The sequence below is a fragment of the Acomys minous genome (assembly GCF_964271855.1).
Source record: "Acomys minous genome assembly, chromosome: 9".
Taxonomy (NCBI): Eukaryota; Metazoa; Chordata; class Mammalia; order Rodentia; family Muridae; genus Acomys; species Acomys minous.
Genome location: NC_140490.1, coordinates 81,678,623 through 81,697,464, shown reverse-complemented (window position 1 = coordinate 81,697,464; position 18,842 = coordinate 81,678,623). Strand labels below are relative to the sequence as shown.

The 18,842-nt window shown below is 59.2% G+C and overlaps 1 protein-coding gene and 1 long non-coding RNA gene across 5 annotated transcripts; one reads left to right on the top strand and one right to left on the bottom strand.

Annotated features, from left to right (window-relative positions):
* Positions 1-2,799: 2,799 nt before the first annotated feature.
* On the bottom strand, positions 2,800-18,562 carry MAP2K2 (mitogen-activated protein kinase kinase 2). Of its 4 annotated transcripts, none has more exons than XM_084796523.1 (11): positions 18,207-18,559; positions 16,434-16,644; positions 10,870-11,016; positions 7,865-7,942; positions 7,368-7,419; positions 7,157-7,281; positions 6,817-7,030; positions 5,384-5,451; positions 4,550-4,611; positions 3,959-4,004; positions 2,800-3,052 (listed from the first exon to the last, which is right to left on the bottom strand). In XM_084796523.1, exons 1-11 carry the CDS (start codon positions 18,296-18,298, stop codon positions 2,942-2,944), a joined length of 1,206 nt encoding a protein of 401 aa, XP_084652649.1. In that variant the 5' UTR covers positions 18,299-18,559; the 3' UTR covers positions 2,800-2,941. The 4 variants fall into 4 exon arrangements, with proteins under 4 accessions (XP_084652649.1, XP_084652650.1, XP_084652647.1 ...); XM_084796524.1 differs by having other exon boundaries at positions 5,384-5,448; positions 18,207-18,557; XM_084796521.1 differs by lacking the exon at positions 2,800-3,052 and adding an exon at positions 3,126-3,494 and having other exon boundaries at positions 18,207-18,562.
* On the top strand, positions 12,230-12,640 carry LOC311605767. The gene is made up of 2 exons (XR_014782075.1): positions 12,230-12,304; positions 12,597-12,640. It is a non-coding gene; the product is annotated as an uncharacterized lncRNA (long non-coding RNA).
* Positions 18,563-18,842: the final 280 nt, after the last annotated feature.

Here is an 18,842-nt window from a genome sequence, read left to right as displayed (position 1 = left end):
CACCTGCTTCAGACCTGCTGTCAGGGGAACCTGGCTGTCAGGGGAACCTGGCTATCTACCGCAGGGTGCAGAGGCAGCAGCAGGGGACAGCATATAGATCTTAGGGGCTGGGCACCGTCACACTAATCCCAGCACTCAGGAGGAAGAGGCAAGCAGATCTCTGTGAGTTTGAGGCCAGCCTGGGATAGAGACACAGGCTCAGAACCAGCAACAAGACAGGTCTGCAGGCGGTGGCTCAGTGGGTCGCTCTCCTAGCAGGCTCCATCCTTAGTGACACAGTGAGTCGGAAGCCAATCTGGTCTACAATGGGACCCCAGCAGAAACAAGTATTGTTCAGCCTTTGGCCCAAGGTTTTGTTCCCAGAACCCATGTTCTTTAATGCTTAAGAAAGTTGGATACCAGCCTGCCCCCTGGGCCCTGAACTGTGAGACCTGGGCGGGATGTCCCTCCACTATATCCCCGCCTGACTGGCAAGCCAGAGTCACTATGTGGCGACAGCCTGGGAGCAGGTGGGGCTCCTCCATCACCTGCCTGTCCCCAGCCACCCAGCACTGGCTAAGTCAGGGGAAACCAGAGCCCCACCACCATCCAATCTCTGGAGCCATGGCGACCCAGGAATGGGTTGCACCTGCGCTCTCAGCCAGCTGGCCTGCAGCTGCAGGTGCTGGAGAGACAGCTTACCTGCTGAGGGACAGACAGGCCCCACCTGCTGGGAGGAGGAGGGAGGTCACCACCCATTTCATTCACTGCTCAGGCAGCCAGCCTGCCTTCTGGAAAACGGATGACGCCCACATCTGGGTTGTGTCTAGTCTAGTGTAGGGCGGGGTTGGGGAGTCCTGGGGAAGCTCATGCCCCTGTGGCCCTGCTGCCCACCTTCCAGAAGGTTCTACGCTGCTCCTATGTACTCCCACTGTGCTGGGTCCTTAGGTTTGGACACAGAGGACTTGGGGTTACTGGCCAGAAGTGCTGAGACATGTCCATCTCTGTGCCAGGAGCTCCCAGGCTGGAACTACTGTGGTTGCTGTTGTCACCGGTTAAGCTACCTGGATGGCTGGCAGCCGGGTGGGACAAATTACACAAGCCCTTTTCCTGGCTTCCTGCCAGGCAGCTGAGCGTAGCCTCTGAGCCACAGACCTGATCCTCCTGCCTCCACCTCCCAAGCGCTAGACGCCAGGCAAGCACTGCTACAGCACCTGGTGTTCGGTTCCTCTAGTTATGACCTGAGACCCCTCACCCTGCAGGCTGGTCTCAAACTTGTGGCAATCCTCCTGCCTGTTCTTCTAGTGTTGGGGTACCAGGTGGGAGCACCATCCGTCAGAGCTTGTTTTATCATTGTGTGAGTGCACACCTCTATTGAGGCCAGTCAGGGCATGGGGTATTTTTCCTGAACAGTCCATCCGGTTTGTTTTGAGCTCCGCTGCACCACCAGAACAGACCTGCCTTTTTTGTTTTTCGAGACAGGGTTTCTGTTATCTTGGCTGTCCTAGACCAGGCTGGCCCCAAACTCACAGTGACTGCCTGTCTCTGCCTCTTGAGTGCTGGGATTACAGGCGTGCGCCACACCTGGATTTTTGTTTTTGTTTTTGTGTTTTTTGAGACAGGGTCTCTCTGTGTAGCCTTGGCTGTCCTGGACTCACTTTGTAGACCAGGCTGGCCTTGAACTCACAGCGATCCACCAGCCTCTGCCTCCCAAGTGCTGGGATTAAAGGTGTGCGCCACCACACCCAGCGTCACACCTGGATTTTTTGGGTATAGACATTTGAGCTGGGCTGGTTGGCTGGCTCCTGAGCTCCCAGGAACTTCCAAGCACATAGCTTTGATGTGCTGCTGGGATCCAAATTCACACCCTCATGCTTGCCTGCAAACGCATGGACCCCAGGCAAAGGCCAGCCTGGTCTACAGAGCAAATTCTAGGCTAGCCAGGGCTACACAGAGAAACTGTCCGGGTGAGGGGTGGGCACAGAGGCAAACACACACAAAAAGAAACCACCAAAGGTGTGACTGTGATGTAACACTCCTGACATAGTCTCATCAGGTAGCCCAGGCTGGCCTAAAACCTGCCATCCTCCTGACTCTGCCTTCCTAGTGTTTGGGGTGGGGTGGATGCTGCTCATGGCACAGCTGTTTGGGCAGCCTGCCCCGCTGCGGGCCATTTCCTGGCCATCATGTGGTCTCCCACCCCAAGCTCGAGTGGCTCTGTAGTCAGGTGGCCAGTAGCCTGCGCTGTGCAGGGCCACCCAGCAGTGCTTGTGGTGGACAGAGCCTACCTGGACCATGTACAGGCCCCACATGGTGCCTTCCTCTGGGTGTTGGAAAAACTAACACTTTTCTCTGCCACTCTAACGGGAGCACGGTGTGCAGATGGACGGCACACCCAACCTTCTGCAGTGCCAGCTCTGGCTGCTTAAGCAGCCATGACCTCTATAACTGTTAGAGGGTATGCCCCAGCCTCAGCATCTTTGGGCTGTGGGAACTAAGGGAGGCGGCCTCCTTGCTCTTATCTAGTCTCATGACCCAGATCTGCTGGGGTCTCTTCCCAAGAGGGCAAGCCGGGCACTTCCTGTGCGCTGTGCTGAGTCAGCTCAGCAGAGACCAGACTGGGTGTCAGCTGTGTTCCCTGGAGCCCACTGGGGCCCAGAAGGGTCCCCTGCTCCCACAGCCCCTGCGGGGAAGGAAGCCACATCCCAGGAGGTGGAGCCGGGGAGGGGGGGTGGCGACTGCTCCCTCCTCCCTGCTTGCCCTTCTTCCACCTGCTGGCGGGGCCACGAGCAAGCGATGGACAGGAGCACAGTGGCAGCATTTTCTTTCTCCATTTTGTTTGGTTTTCAAACGCATGGACTCAGGTCCCCTGCCACAACACACAGCATCATCGTCCCCAGAGGCGGCCACTGTGCTGACCATGCCGACAGAGACAAGGACACAGGCTGCTGGGCGACGGCTGTCACACTGCAGTGCGCGTGGGTGTGCTGGGCTGCCTCAGCCGCAGGGTTCGGCACAGCCAGCCGGCGAAGTCCACCTCCTCCCCCTCAGAGCGCTTGATGAAGGCATGGTTCTGAAAGAGGAAGGGTGTCAGTCACAGCCCTGCCCCGATGGTCTGGGGCATCGTCTGGAGGGTGTCCCCCACCTCTACCTGCTCCATCCCACAACTGCCTTCAAAACAGCTGCACACCCCAGGTGTGGGTGCCTGGGGCAGTCCTCCCTGCTGCCTCCTGCACAGGGTAGGTTTGGTGGGGAACGGAAAGGACATGGGAGCCCAGGGCTGCTCACAGGGGACCAAGGCCACCCCACTCCTCTATCTTGGGATGTCATTTTTGTTGTTGTTTGCTCTTCCGAGACAGGGTTTCTTCTCTGTGTAGCCCTGGCTGTCCTGGACTCACTCTGTAGGCCAGGCTGGCCTTGAACTCAGAGACCTGCTTGCCTCTGCCTGGCTGCTGCTTCTTCTTCTTCTTCTTCTTCAGACAGGGTCTCATGTGGCTGAGGTGGGCCTTAAACCTCTATGTAAAGACAACCCTGAGACTTTGATCTCGCCTCAACACCCAGAGTGCTGGGAAGATGGGTGTGCCTAACTGGGCCTCCCCCAATACTGACATGGCAGGTATGTGCCACCAAACCCAGTGAAAAGGCACCTGGTCCATGTCTGAGCCTCTGGGGTGAAGCAGGCTTTCTTTCTCAGGGGCCTAAGAAATAGACAGATGGTGCTTAAACCAGATTAGGTCTGTCCAGGAAGGGGGTGTGTGCACTAAGATGTATCTGCCTGTAAGTCTTGGGGTGGCTGCTGTTTCCACCTTGTTGGAGAAGGGATTTGGGGTGCAGGCCAGTGAGTGTCTTCATGTTAAAGATAATTCCAGCCTCACAGGAGGCCTAGGTCCTTGGTGGCTGTGCAGCAGGTGGCCAGGCCCCTGGCAGTGTCCACGCAGACAGCCCGTGGTGCCCTGGCCCAGGACGCATTCCCACTCACCATCAGCATCTTTAGGTCTGCGCGCTCCGCTGGGTTCTTGACGAGGCTGGCGAAGGGACAAGATTCAGGTGTTACTCAGTGGCCGGGCGTGGCTGGGCTGTCCACCAGGGATGACAGGGTATTCTATCTCCTCTCCTAGGCTGGCAGAGGACGGCCTTGTCCTCCAGAATGGTAGGATGTCAGGAGCATATTTCCAGCCCCCTACCCTACAGCTAAACTTCTAATCAGCTAGTGAGTTCAAAGGGGCTTGGTGACTCTATGGGGGAGGCAGTCTACAGCGCCTGCTTCACTACTAGGCATACCCAGTGCCTTCTGGGAAATACAAGTAAGTGGCCTGCCTCTTGGCTCCAGAAACACCACAGCAACTGAGCCTACTTGAAGGGCTGGGGAGTTGGGCGGCTCAGCTAACTCTCAGGCCCCATGACCACTGGGTGGGAGCTCTGGGACAGGACCTGGGCTGTGCATAGGCCCTCACTAAGCACGCAGTGCCACGGGGCCGCTCAAGCCTGGCACCTGGGTGGCATCAGGTATGGGGACACTCTGACCCATCAGGATGGGGACTGCCCCCACCATCCCCGGGGCCCTTCTCACCATTTACTCACAAACTCCTGGAAGTCTGAGCTGAACACACCACTGGGCAGCTTAGGAGGTGGCTGCGGAGGACAGGAAGGGTCACTGGAGTGGCTTCGGGTAACTGGCCACGCCCTCACTGGGCTGGGCTCCTCTGGTTCAGTTTTTCCCAACACTATCAAGTAAGTGGGCGGGGACAGCCTGGGGCACAGGGCAGAGCCCTTCCTGTGGAGGGTGGCTCCAGGACCCCTGGGGCTGAGCAGGAGTGTCAGTGTCCAGAACAATGGCTGCCCTGTCACCAGGGCCACAGCCCCATCCAGGCCTCTTTACAATTTCTCAATGTTCTTTGTCCCTGAGGACAACCATGTACCTTAACATGTGGCCCCGTCCCCATCTGGAGACCTGCTTAGATACTTTTGCTCCACTGTTGGCTGCTTTTCAGTCAGGGTCTCACACTGTAGCTGAGACTGGTTTGGAAGTCACTATGATTGAACTCAAGGCAATCCTCCTGCCTCAGCCTCTGACACAGGGCACTAGGCTGGAAGCTCTGGACCCAACAGGAAGGAGACATCGAGCCTCCCATGAGGAGGTGAGGACACAGCAGGAGCCTGCTGTGCGTATGGTCCTATGCAGGTGGCCTGGCCCTCACTGGGGATTCTGGGCAGGAGCTGGCCACAGCACTAGCCTAGGCTGGCCCATGCTGACCTCCAACTCAAGCTTCCTGTCTGCACTGCTGAGTAGCTGGGGTCACAGGGCTGATGCAGACACCGGGTGGGGCCTCCAGGTGCCCAGCCCACAGCACCCTCGCCCCCAGCTAACGCCCTGAGCGAAGCGCCAGAGACCAAGGGCACACACCTCGTTCACGATGTAGTCCAGCAGTTCAAAGATGGCCATGGCCGGTCGGCTGTCTATCCCGTGACCTACTTGACAGGACAGAGGATAAATAACTGGGAGGGAGGACACAAGACGAAACTTAAGAGGTTGACAGGGACCCCCGGCCTTACTCCTGCACTCTCACAGGAACGCGCTGACTGGGTCCTCCCGGCCTTACTCCTGTACTCTCACAGGAACGTGCTAAGCAGTCGTTCCCACGCCACGGGTGGAGATGAGCTCTGGGTGCTGGAGTGGGGGAGGGGACTGGTGGGTGAGCAGGGAGACTGCTGTGACCTTGCAGAGCTGCTGTGGACGTGGAGCAGGAGGCTGGCGGATGGTGACCCCAAGGCCCTGATGGATGGCAGCTGAGCTATGCTGTGTGCCTGTCCTGCCATGGCTACTTTGGGACTTAGGCAGGAGTGAGCTGGCCTGGTTTACTACCACAGCTCGCCAAAGGATTGGGGCCAGCCAAGGAACACATTCTGTGATCCGGTTTCAGGGTGAGCAACCAGTGTGGGGCACAGGGTGGGGAGGGGGCTCTCTGTTCACACACACAGACCACCCACAGAGACACACAGGGACCTCCGAGACACTGTGCTTAGTGACACCCATCCCCAGGTCAGTGTGGACTCCAGGACAGGAAATGTCCAGAGCAGGAGAATGCAGGTGGCTGGGTGAGCAGGGCTCAGGGCTGGGAAACTGACAAGGGATAGCATATGTGAACGGGACTTCCTTTAGGGGTGGGTGAATGTTCCAGAACCAGCTAGAGGTGACGGCCGCTCTCGTCTGCAGATGAGCTAACCACTGGACAGCATAACCTCCAGGGAGCATGCTGCAGTGTTTGTGTCCTGTCTCAGCAGTTACAAAGTCATCTATTCCTCCCATCCAACAGAAAAGTGACTTAAATCCTAGCACACACACTCTGCAGAGGCGCTGTCCAACACTAGGACCCTGTCCCCACCTCTCAGTGGCCAGGGTAGCCACTCTAGGAACCCAAGCAGTTTCCCGCCAGTCTGCACTGCCTGTGCCACTGAGCCCACCAGGGATGCAGTGATGTGAGCAGGTTACCCGCATCTGGCGCTTTCTAGACGGCAGACGGCAGGCAGCATGGCTCCTCTGCACCCCAACCCCTTTTTACCCATTTTCACAAGGAAGTGCTGGGAAACCCAGCAGCTGGCTAAGGCCTGACCCCAAGTGGAGTTTCCGAGCCTCCCAGCTGGCAGCAACAGGTGCAGCTGCCTTGGTAGAGGGTGAGACGCGTACTGCCTGCAGCTCTGACCCCAGAAAGCCCGGGACCATCTGAGGACTGCTGACCACAGCAGCCCTGTCCAGGGAACAGCTGGTGCAGAGAGGGCCAGCAGGGTGACAGCTGGTTCCCTACCCACCCCTCCCCAGCTAGCTGTAATGCCCCGTACCACTGATGGGGCGTCCAGGGGGCCTGGGCCTTGGCGAGACACTATAAGGCTCTCCGTCTGCCCCGTCGACCACGGGCCGGCCAAAGCTGGCCTCTAGTTCCTTGGCATCAGGTGGAGGGATGGGGTACCTCCCGATGGCCAGCTCCACCAGTGACAGTCCCATACTCCAGATGTCCGACTGCACGGAGTAGTGTGTGCCCTGCAGCCGCTCTGGCTGTCGGAGGGAGAGGGAGAGACAGGACAGAGCTGGGGTTGGCAGCCAACAGGGAAGGACACACACACACACACACACCAGACAGACCTCAGCGAGCATGTGTGTGGCGGGGGCCAGGATACTTACAGACATGTAGGAGCGTGTCCCCACAAATGAGTTGGCCATGGAGTCAATCAGCTGGCCGCTCACCCCGAAGTCACACAGCTTGATCTCTCCACGAGAGTTCACCAGGATGTTGGAGGGTTTCACATCTATAGACAGGGTGGGGTGAGGCTGTGCCCGCTGTGGCCCCCCTCCCCCCCCCCCCCCCCCCCCGGCACCTCCTGGCCCAGCTTACCTCTGTGCATGATCTGGTGTTTCTCGCGGAGGTAGGCCAGGCCACGGAGCACCTGCAGGAGGCCAGGGCATGAGGTCAGTGCTGCGTAGCCTGTGTGCTGAGGGCACCAGCTCTAGGCCATGGCAGCCAGGTGACACGTGAGTCGCTGAAGTCACATATAGGTACCAGCAGCAAGCGCATGGCCACTGTCTGGTTTGAAAGTACAAGGCCAAGGGCTGCCTCAAACCCTGCAATTCTCCTGCCTCGGCCCCTCAAAGGTTGAGATGACAAGCACGTACTACTAGCCTGAATTTTTTTTCCTTTTAAGACAGGGTCTCACTGTGCAGACCCGCCTGCCCTGTATCCTGAGCGCTGGGTGGGGGCACAGTACATGCCAGCTCCATTACAGAGAAAGGTGTGGTCACAGGCCACAGGTCACGGCAGGACCAGCAGAGAAGCTCAAATGGACGGGGCCATGATTTGCTCAGCCCCCCAGGAAAGCATGCCAACGAACTCACCGCAATGCTGACCTTCCCCAAGATGTCCTCAGGGATCCGCTTGGCGTCCTTCAGTACCTGGTCCAGCGAGCCACCGTCCTACATGCACAGATGACAGCAGCTGAGCAGCTGGCTTTGTCAAGAAACCCAACTCAAAGCTCAGGCAGGCCGGCCCTCGTGTCCCCAGGTAACCACACAGATGTGTGGTAGGGACACTGCAGAGCCCTGAGACTGAGTGACAGTGACAGAACATACCTGCAATAGCCAGCTCCTCCACCAGGGACTGTGGGGAAAGGGAGGACACTGGCAATCCTTGGGCAGGATGGGACAGGACTGGCTCACAGCCATTTCTCCTGGGGTGTCGTGAGGGCTGCGCCCCATGCAAGGGCAGTGGCAAGGTGCAACAGGCCCCACAAATCACCAACCTGGCTGCCCCTCACACCCAGGGCGTAGCCCTGCTTCCACTCAGATGAGGAAATAGTGTCCTGACTCCAGCTGGGCCAGCACACTTGGCAGCCACTGCCAGGTGGTTACACCTCTGTAGGGCCTCAGGAGACGAGGTCAGGAAAAGGCCTCCTCTGTGTTCCCCTGGTCCCTCTGTCACAGTGCTCAGAGGGACACAGGGAAGGTCACAAGTGGACACCACCCAGGTGGAGGGGGCCTTCCAGTGCATCTGCCCAGCTGAGCACTGGAGCCCTGGGTGTGTGTGTGTTCTCCCCTCCCCGACATCCTCTCGGTTCTTTGGGACAGTATTTCTCTGTGTAGCCTTGGCTGTCCCAGATTCACTTTGTAGACCAGGCTGGCCTTGAATCACAGTGATCTCCCTGACTCTGCTTCCCAAGTGCTGGGATTAAAGGCGTGCGACACCACACCCGGCCTCTCCCTCCCTCTTTTGGTTTTTTTCAAGACACAGTTTCTCTGTGTAACAGCTCTGGCTGTCCTGGACTCACTCTGTAAACCAGGCTGGCCTCGAACTCACAGAGATCACAGGCCTCTGCCTCCTAAGTGCTGGGATTACAGGTGTGCGCCACTGCACCCTGCTCTGTTTTGCTTCAATGAACTGAGATTGGAGGTGACAGTGGCGGGGTGCTGGGGAGGACAGTGTGCAGCAGGGGCCATCACTTCTGTTAGGCCACCCAGGGCCTGTAGAGTGCTGAGCAACTGCCTGGCTTCCCAAACTCCACCCCAGGAGTTCCTGAGTGCAACAACTACAGGCATTCTGGGCATGGCTACGTCTCTGGTGGCAAACTGCCTCCTGGGGCTGAGCTGGGGTGACCTTAGATAGGTCACAGTGTCCCAGGGCAAGATGGAGAACTGGGGATGCTGCCAGCCAGTCCCTGCGTGCACCCCCTGCATCCTAGAAAGTGTCTCTATCATAGAAGTGTGAACACATTTTCTTATGAAAGACTCAGACACGGACAACCAAGGCTGAGCCCCAGAACTTTCCCTTGTCCCTGACTTGGGCATGTTTCCAGTACCATGCATCCCTCTGCACCTGCCACACACTGCAGAAGACGGCTTAGGCACTCCAGCAGGCTCCTGGCAGGTGTGTCGCCCTTAATGACACACACCAGCGGTAACTTCCGCAATAACACCTGGGTCTGCAGTGTGGCAGGAGGAAGGGGAAGGGCCCCCAAGAGGCAGGCCTGGAGGTGAGTCTGGCCTTGGATGGGGAGGGCGGGACCCCAGCTTCTCCCTCCTCCTCTCCTGAGTATAGGCTGAGTAGCTCTGCCCTGCAAGCCCCTTCTCTCAAGCGGGGGCCGGAACATTCCAGATCAGTGACAAGGGCTCTGTGCATAAGTTTGCGGGCAGAGACCAGGGTTCCTATCTGGCACAGACACAGCTATATCCTGGGTGTCATCCTGCCCTTCCCTAAGCCCAGCAGACTGCAGGCCACTATAGCGTGGTACCCACAGACTGTAGCTACATCCTCCCCCCTTCAACAGCAGGTTCTCTGGGGAGGTATGCTGCCTAACAAGCCAGTACCACCAAGTGCGGCCAGCCCACTGCTCTCTGCCCCCAAGCTCTGCAGCACCCCACAACATGGGGCCAAGCAGATAGCGCCCTCATTCGTACTTTAGCCTCTGGACCCAAACATATCCCTGTTTCTATGTCACCCTCTACAGGCCACCTACCCCCATGCCCAGGGCTGAGCTGTCCTCCCAGGACACCTACACCAGGTGACCTATGACTTATATCCAGACTCCACCAGCAGGGAGGGCACAGTGGCCTTTTCCTTTTCTCACTCTGAGACGGGGCCTCATGGGGCCTTTACTCCCGGACTCCTGCCAGCCCCTCCCCAGCCCCGGACGGAGGCCACATACTGCCTGGTGCAGTTCTACTTTGAGATTAAGCCTTGCTACGCAGCTCAAGCTGGCCTCAAATTCAAGGCAATCCTCCTGCCTCTGGGAGCTTCCTATCCCAACACTGGGCCCACTGTGAGAGCCACCTGCAGGTACAGAGGGCTCCTGTGTCCCTGTAGTCCAGGGTCTAGTTGGGCTGCCAGTCAGCCACTCTGGCCAGGAGAGTCAAGTTCCTGGACACACAGGATGGAGTCCCTTTCCTGCAGGGGACCAGGAGGGACAGTGGGGGGGGGGTCGCACACCCCAGCCCCTGCTGATCCCTGAGGCAAGCAGGGTAGGCTCAAGGGAGAGGCAGGCCCAGGCCAAGTGGGAGGAGCTCCCGCAGCTGGGGGCAGTGTCCTTAAGTTCACTTCCTGCTTCTTGTACAAAATGGCTCCTAGACGGCACAGTGGCAAAGCGTGGCTGAGGAACACAGCAGGGGCAACACTTTCAGGGGAGTCTCAGGTCCTGCTCCGGCGCAGCAGGCTGGGGCCTCGTTGGGCGCAGACCCTCCATCCCACTCCCCTCTAGAGACCATTATCTAGACAGCGAGGCGTGCAGCTCCCATCTCAAGCTGGGGCCATGGGCCTCGGTGCACCCTCCCAGCGCAGAGCGTGGCCAACAGCTCCTGGAACCGGGAGCGCTCCCCACAGTGGCGCGTGCTTCTGGGGCGCACTCACTCACCATGTGCTCCATGCAGATGCTGATCTCGCCGTCGCTGTAGAAGGCCCCGTAGAAGCCCACGATATAGGGCGAGTTGCATTCGTGCAGCACCTGCAGCTCCCGGATGATCTGGTTGCGGACAGCCGGCTTGATCTCCAGGTGGATCAGCTGTGAGGAGAAGAGGCTGCTGAGGGGAGTGCCCACTGAACCCCCAGGGGCCTGGCCCCTGGGCATGCACCTGTGAGAAGGGGGCGCCAGGCAGTGGACTGAGGGTGACAGCGGGACGAGGGCTCATGGTGATGCAGTGTTTTGACTTTTTCAGTAAAACTGGCCTAAAATGAGTATTTTGAAAAAGGGCAAGTCACTACTCTATTCTTGGGAAAAAAGCAGCACTGTACTGACCCATGTGAAGCATAAATCTTTACCCAAGCAACACGCCCAGGCAACAGCGGCACCCAGCCCTTCCTCCAGGCCCCATTCCCAGGGTGAGGCCTCAGTGGCCACTGAGGACTCCACTGTGTCCAGAGCAGGGTCACTCCTCTCCTCGCCACCCTGTGGACAGGAGTCCGCACAACACAGGGAATATCCTTAGGAAGCAGCCATAGCCAGGTCCACAAGAGCCACACAGGAGACCCCAGAGCCTAGAGCTGCCAGGGGAGGCCAGGCGTCACACGTAGAGCCTCAAGGCAGGCCGGGATTCATGCCCAGCACAGGGAAAAGCAAACCACTACTGCTCCATTGGTGGGCCATGGCCACGCAGGCAGCCTGGAGACACAGGCAGTCCTTGCATGGGCAAGGCTAGGCTCCAAGGTTGGGGAGCGGCATGCTGCAGTGGGAACAGCTGCTGGGGACCCACACAAAAACCCCAGCAAAGTGTCACTGGTGTAACTAGTGAGCAGGGCAGGCTGAGGAGGTCTTTCCACCCGTGGAGAACACTGGGGCATGAAGGCGCCACCAGCTGGGATGGCCCTGTAGGTCCTGCAAAGCCCCAGCCCTGACCCCACTGTCAGTCTTCAGTCTGCTGACCCTAGATAAGGTGCCATCCGTCACACAAGCAGGCCAAAGGGATGCTTCATGATCCTCCTCCTCCCCAGGTCACACAGTGAGGCTGTTCCAGCACTGGCTCACAGAAAGGGTGTGATGAGGAGGGACCTACACCTGAGGACCCCTCCAAACAGCCACACAGGCAGTCTGCTGTGCACCGGCACCACTGCAGTGGAGACAATCTCAACACCCTTGCATTCAAAACCGCAGAACAGGCTGCAAAGATGGCTCAGGGGTTAAGAGCGATTGTAGCTCTTGCAGGGGCCTGAGTTATGTTTCTGGCACCCCCTGTGGCTGCTCACAACTACCTATAACTCCACCTGCAGAGGAGCCCACAGACACATCATCATCATCATCAGTTTTTCAAGACAGGGTTTCTCTGTGTAGACCTGGCTGTCCTAGAATGCTCTCTGTAGACCAGGCTGGCCTCAAACTCAGTGATCCACCTGCCCCTGCCTCCTAAATCCTGGGATTAAAGATGTGTGCCACCACCACCAGGCTAAACTTCAAAAAAAAAAAAAAAAAAAAAAAAGTAAACCACAAAAAAAGAAGGCCAGGTTGGGGAAACAGCCTGAGCAATGGAGCAAGACCTTGTCTCAGCGTGGTACAGTGGTGTGCACACCTTTAATCCCAGTACTAGGGAGGCAGAGGCAGGGAGATCTCTGTGAGTTTGAGGCCAACCTGGTCTACAGAGTAAGTTCTAGAGTAACCATGGCTATATAGTAAGACCCTGTCTCAAAGGGGGGGGGGGAAAGCCTCACAACTGCATCAGGCCAAGCTACAACAAAGGCAGTAGACCATGTGGAAGTGGCACTTTCCACCCAAAGGCTGAACACTGTCACCTGAGAGCTACAAACATTCCAGAACCCCAAAAGTTCCAACTGGGCTGAGTACAGCAGTGCAGGCTGGCCTGCACACTGTACCCCTGCATCCCACGCCTCACTGACTGATGCATCCAACAACCATGGTCTACTCACAACTGTGGCAGAGCAGAAACACACCACCTTCTGCTTCCACTCCAGGAACCCCATAACAGCATCCCTGGGGGGCACAGGGGGCTAGAATGCCTGTGGGGGGTCCATGCCTGCTCTGAGAACCTTGGAAAGCCGGAGGTGGCTGTGGGGCAGCGGTTGGAGCATGTCAGGCCTTGAGAGAAGGCCTCGCGGCTATAGGTGAGGCAAGTGCACAAGACCCGAGGCCAGCGATGAAAGAGGCTTGGGTAGCATTATCTGCCAGGTCTGTGGGTCATCACTGAGAAAGGACAGCATTCTAGCCACCCAAGTGAGAAGACAGGAGCAGGTGTCGGCACCTCCATCCTGTCTGCTGAGTCCAGTGCCTAATGGCACCCTGCTACCAAGGGGAAAGCGAGGTCTCACAACACCATGCTCCTTCTGCTATGCGGTGACTGCTCAGCCACAGGTGCCAAGTGCTTGCAGGACACGGCCTCAGTCAGTGTGCAGGACACGGCCTCAGTCAGTGTGCAGGGCACGGCCTCAGTCAGTGTGCAGGACACGGCCTCAGTCAGTGTGCAGGGCACGGCCTCAGTCAGTGTGCAGGGCACGGCCTCAGTCAGTGTGCAGGGCACGGCCTCAGTCAGTGTGCAGGGCACGGCCTCAGTCAGTGTGCAGGGCACGGCCTCAGTCAGTGTGCAGGGCACGGCCTCAGTCAGTGTGCAGGACACGCCCTCAGTCAGTGTGCAGGACACGGCCTCAGTCAGTGTGCAGGGCACGGCCTCAGTCAGTGTGCAGGGCACGGCCTCAGTCAGTGTGCAGGGCACGGCCTCAGTCAGTGTGCAGGGCACGGCCTCAGTCAGTGTGCAGGACACGGCCTCAGTCAGTGTGCAGGACACGGCCTCAGTCAGTGTGCAGGACACGGCCTCAGTCAGTGTGCAGGACACGGCCTCAGTCAGTGTGCAGGGCACGGCCTCAGTCAGTGTGCAGGGCACGGCCTCAGTCAGTGTGCAGGGCACGGCCTCAGTCAGTGTGCAGGGCACGGCCTCAGTCAGTGTGCAGGGCACGGCCTCAGTCAGTGTGCAGGACACGGCCTCAGTCAGTGTGCAGGACACGCCCTCAGTCAGTGTGCAGGACACGGCCTCAGTCAGTGTGCAGGACACGCCCTCAGTCAGTGTGCAGGGCACGGCCTCAGTCAGTGTGCAGGGCACGGCCTCAGTCAGTGTGCAGGGCACGGCCTCAGTCAGTGTGCAGGGCACGGCCTCAGTCAGTGTGCAGGGCACGGCCTCAGTCAGTGTGCAGGACACGGCCTCAGTCAGTGTGCAGGACACGCCCTCAGTCAGTGTGCAGGACACGGCCTCAGTCAGTGTGCAGGACACGCCCTCAGTCAGTGTGCAGGAACCCTGGGATCCTCCAGTCACCACGGAGCCAGCCAGGAACAGGGATGGACGTCTCTGGTCCACGCTGAGCCTGGAGGAGGGTCTCACAAGGTGACACCATCAGCCTGGGCCAGAAACCTCTCTGGCAGGTCCTACAGGCACTACCTAGCAGCTGAGGGGCCGGCTGGTCAGCACTAGCCCCTCCACCCACATCTGTCTCCAGCATCTGAATGCATGGTGGCTCCAACACAGGCCCTGGACACTTGGATCTCTGATACCCCTGAATTTTCCCAGAGGACCTCAGTCTGCCTGACCTACCTGAACTGGCCCTGGCATGGAGCTGACCGCAGCCCTCTGTGTCCCCCCGCTGTCAGTGGAGCCAGCACTTGAGCAGGACCACTCTCCTCTGCCAGACACTTTCTCTGTGACTAGAAGTGGACAGTCTGTAAGACGAGACAAATTTCATAAAGCCTGGACCTTGGGGCACTGACGTTTAAGGTGAGAGCAAAGTGTCGCTCTCATTGTGCCACGGCCCGTCGCTAGCTCCTCACAATCACCCCCAGTTCTGCACACGCCTCCGTGTCAGGAGCAGCTGCCTGCAGATGTGGCCTCCAGGGTGCACAAGATTCAAGCAGAAAGCCGCCTGCTGCAGGGAAGCCGCTCTCGGCCCAGGTGCGCCGCAGCCCATGGGAGCTCTGCTGACCCTGCCAGGCTCGGGCCACAAGAAGCCTAGGACTGTTACTCAAGGATGTTGCTAGAGGCTGGACCACTCACAAAAATAAAAAACGTAGTGGACTTGTTGGTCCTTCTGCCCTGTCCACTGCCGCAGATGGTCACTCACACATGGCAGAGCAGGCGTGCTAGACAGAGGATGGTGCAGACGGCTCTCAAAGCAGCCCCATACAGGACACATAACCTGTGTCCTGACGTCTATGGAGGCTCAGCTCCCACATAATCGCCATCTCTGATGCAGCCAGCATGTCAGGGCTGCCTAAAGAAAAGAGGGAGGGTCCCCTGATGCCCTCTGAAGGTCACAGCTGTGCAGGTGGAGATTCCAGGGTGCAGTGGTGCACACCTGGAGTCAGCAGAAGACTCTGGGCAGGAAACATGTGTTTCCTTTGCTCAACAGCCCAATAGATCTCAAGAAAGGTCAGGTGTATTGACACACCAACAACCTGATATGCGGGTTGTCACTACTGGCTGTGTCCTTATGTCACCTTTCCACACCTTAAGGGGACTCCTGGCACTAAGGGAGACGAGCCAGCTGGCTGGTATCCTGCAGTACGTCTTCATCCTGAGGTGGCAGGCATTCAGCAGCCTCCTTGTGGCTGGAACAGAGATGTGCGAGGCAGTGAGCTTTCAATCAGGTGACCCCTGTGACAAGATGGCCTCATCCAATCAGCAGAAGGTAGGAAGCAGGGACACTGAGCCCAAGTGGCCTGCAGGACTCTTCTGAGACTGCAGTAGGCCAGTCTTCCCTGTACACTCGCCCATGCAGCTGCACTCGCAGCTGTCAGCCTTGTCTGGTGTGCGGAGGCCCCAGGAGAACCTGTCTTCCTGCCGTGTGCACCCACACCAGGTCTGCTTCTCTGAGGACCAGGGCGAAGGACCTGACTTTCTTTTTTTGTTGTGTTTTTTTTTTTGGGGGGGGGGGTTGAGACAGGGTTTCTCTGTGTAGTCCTGAAGTCCTGGACTCACTTTGTAGACCAGGCTGGACTTAAACTCACAGAGATCCACCTGCCTCTGCCTCCCGAGTGCTGGGATTACAGGTGTGCGTTACCAGGCCTCGCCGACTTGCACTCTTGATCCCCCTGGGTCAACGGGCATGCACTACACACCTAGTTTACAAGCTTTTGTGTGCCAGGCCAGCACTCTGCCCACAGAGTCAAGGCTGCCCTGGCAGATCGGCACAAGCTAATAGACACGCAACCCCACACGTGGCTTCTCTAGCTGTTGGCCCACAGTCCAGCCTGGCAGCAGTTCTGTATTAGATGGGAAAGAACGTGGGGTCCCGGGCACCCTACACCCCACACTCACCAGCGCACCACGCCGCCACCCCAGAATCTGGCAGAGGCAGGTGTGTCTGTGAGTTCCAGGCCAGCCTGGTCCACAGAGCAAGTTCTAAGTCGCCAGGGCTACACAGCGAGACCCTGCTCCAGCACCACATTGAGTAGCCACGGAAGCTGAGGGCAGCACCACCCCGCCCGCTCACCTTGCGGGCCATGATGAGGCCTGACGGCCTGTGCCGAGCCTTAGTGACCACGCCGCCATTGCCGGCGCCCAGCTCTGAGATCCTCTCGAAGTCGTCATCCTTGAGCTCGCCCACCTTAGCCTTCTGGGTAAGGAAGGCCTCCAGCCGCCGCCTCTGCTGCTCATCCAGGTCCAGCTCCTCCAGCTTCTTCTGCAGGTCGGCCAGGCTCGCCCTGCGGAGCCCCGGGTGCAGAGCTGAAGCGAGGACCCGAGCCCCAGCTGTGCGGAGGCTGAAGGAGTCAGGGGCCGGGGGGCCGCACCTCAGCCAGGACCACCGAAAGCACTCAGAGGTGGGAGAGTCCAGGGGCGGCAGCTATGCCGCTGTGCCAGGCCTCCCCCACACAAGCACGCCCCACTCTCAACTCTCTCAAGCCTAGGTTGGCTTGAATTGGTGATCTTCCTGCCTCAACCCAATGGGGCTTGGTTTCTACAACTTAGAAACCTGTTCCCATCTGTCTTCATCCAAGGGGACGTGAGAACCTCAAACAAGCCACCTGCCTGTCCCACCCTGTTCCCCCCCCCCCCATACACACACACCCCGAGCCCCTACAATTGGAATGTACCGGCCATCCTCACAGGACCCCGGTGCCCTGCATCGTTTGGAGCGCCTCAGCACCTTCAGGCTGCTCCTCTGTCCTTTGCCTTGGCTTCTGGGAAGCACCCCAAGACCTCCCGTGACTCCCAACGGCTGCTCTAACCCATTAGCTTTGGCGAGCAGGATACAAGCTCCAAGACCTAGCTGTGGACTCGAGGCTCCCAGGCACTCTCCCCGACTCCTCAGGTCCTCCTCACGCCTTTACTACGACTTCCAGGCCAGAAACTGGGCTCATCCATTCCTTCTCAGATCAGCATCTTTCTCCCCTGTGGGGTCCTCAACCCCCCAGCCTGCTTCTCACTCTGCAGTACCGTGGGAACCTCTTCCTCCTGGGGCTCCATGCCTTAAACCCCCTCCATTCGCGTCCTGCCCAGTCCTAAGCCCTGGACTGGGCTACCCTGCCTACCCTCTTGTCCTTCAACCCACTCCTAACAGGATCACTCCCCACACACCTGGAAAGTGTCACCCTTTACCTGACTCTCCCCGTCCCCTTCAAGTGGCCCACCCCCCCTTTTTTTTTTCGAGACAGGGTTTCTTTGTGTAGCTTTGGCTGTCCTGGACTCGCTTTGTAGAGCAGGCTGGCCTCGAACTCACAGCGATCCACCTGCCTCTGCCTCCCGAGTGCTGGGATTAAAGGTGTGCGCCGCCACAGGCCCGGCTTCCCTTCTCCTTTCTTGCCCTGCCTCTTCGCTGCCTCCTCTCCTCTCTACAACCCCAGCGGGACCTGCCACTCCAAGTTTCCCCTGCTAAACAGCCAGATTTTCCCCACACGGCCAGCGCTCTCAGACCCCACCCCCCTGCCCTCATCAATCCCACCCTAGCCTGCCTCAGCCACTGCCAGACCCCTTTATTACTCTGGCTCCACCCCCCTTCTAAAAGCAATCCCTCAGGGCCCCGCCCCTCTATGCTCACGGGCTCCAGGGCTCTCACCTTAGGCCACGCCCCTTTCTCTTCCTGCAGCCAGACGACACACACCTCTCTGGCCCCGCCCTCTCCCCGCTGGCCCCGCCCCCAGAGGCTCAGTTCTCGACCTAAAAGGCCACGCCCCTCACACCTCGGCCCACCCCACTGTTACCCCCCTCAGGCCACACCCCCTTTCTCCGCGGCCCCGCCCCGGGCTCGCAGGCCCCGCCCACTCACTCGGAGGCGCCCTCGCTGGTCGGGGACGGGCCCTCGGCGATGGTGGGGTTGATGGTGAGCGCCGGTAGCACCGGCTTCCTCCGGGCCAGCATCGAGGCTCCGCGGCCGGCGGCGGCGGTACCTCAGCCGGGGCCCATAGGGGGTGGCGCGACGCGAGCCCGGGGCTGCGGCCTAGGCCGGGCGGGCGGCCGAGCCGGGGCTGGGGGTCGGGGGGTGGGGATGCGCCGCGGTGGGGAGACCGCCGCGGCCGAGACCGAGCCGAGCTGACGCTGCAGCGCAGCCGGGAGGCAGGGGAGCAGGGGGACAGCCGCGGTCGCGGCCGGGCTCTCGCGAGATCGCTTCCCGCGAGGCTCCGCCCCGCACCCCGCCGCCGTGGAGCATGCGCGCTGTAGGGAGACAGGGCGGAGGTGGACGCCGCGCTACGTCCACGGCACGTGCGCTCGGCCGTGCAGGCGGGTTCCCACGCTCGGCCGCGCGTGCGTTTCAGGCGCGGGCTGGGTAAGGTCTCCCCGGGAGGGGACCCACCCGCTGGAAGATGAAGGGATTCGCCCGAGCAGCTCCAGCCAAGTCAGACCTGTCTGGTTTCCGTTTTCTTCCTAGCCTTGGCCTCCCTGTGTAGCTGAGGCTAACCCCTCG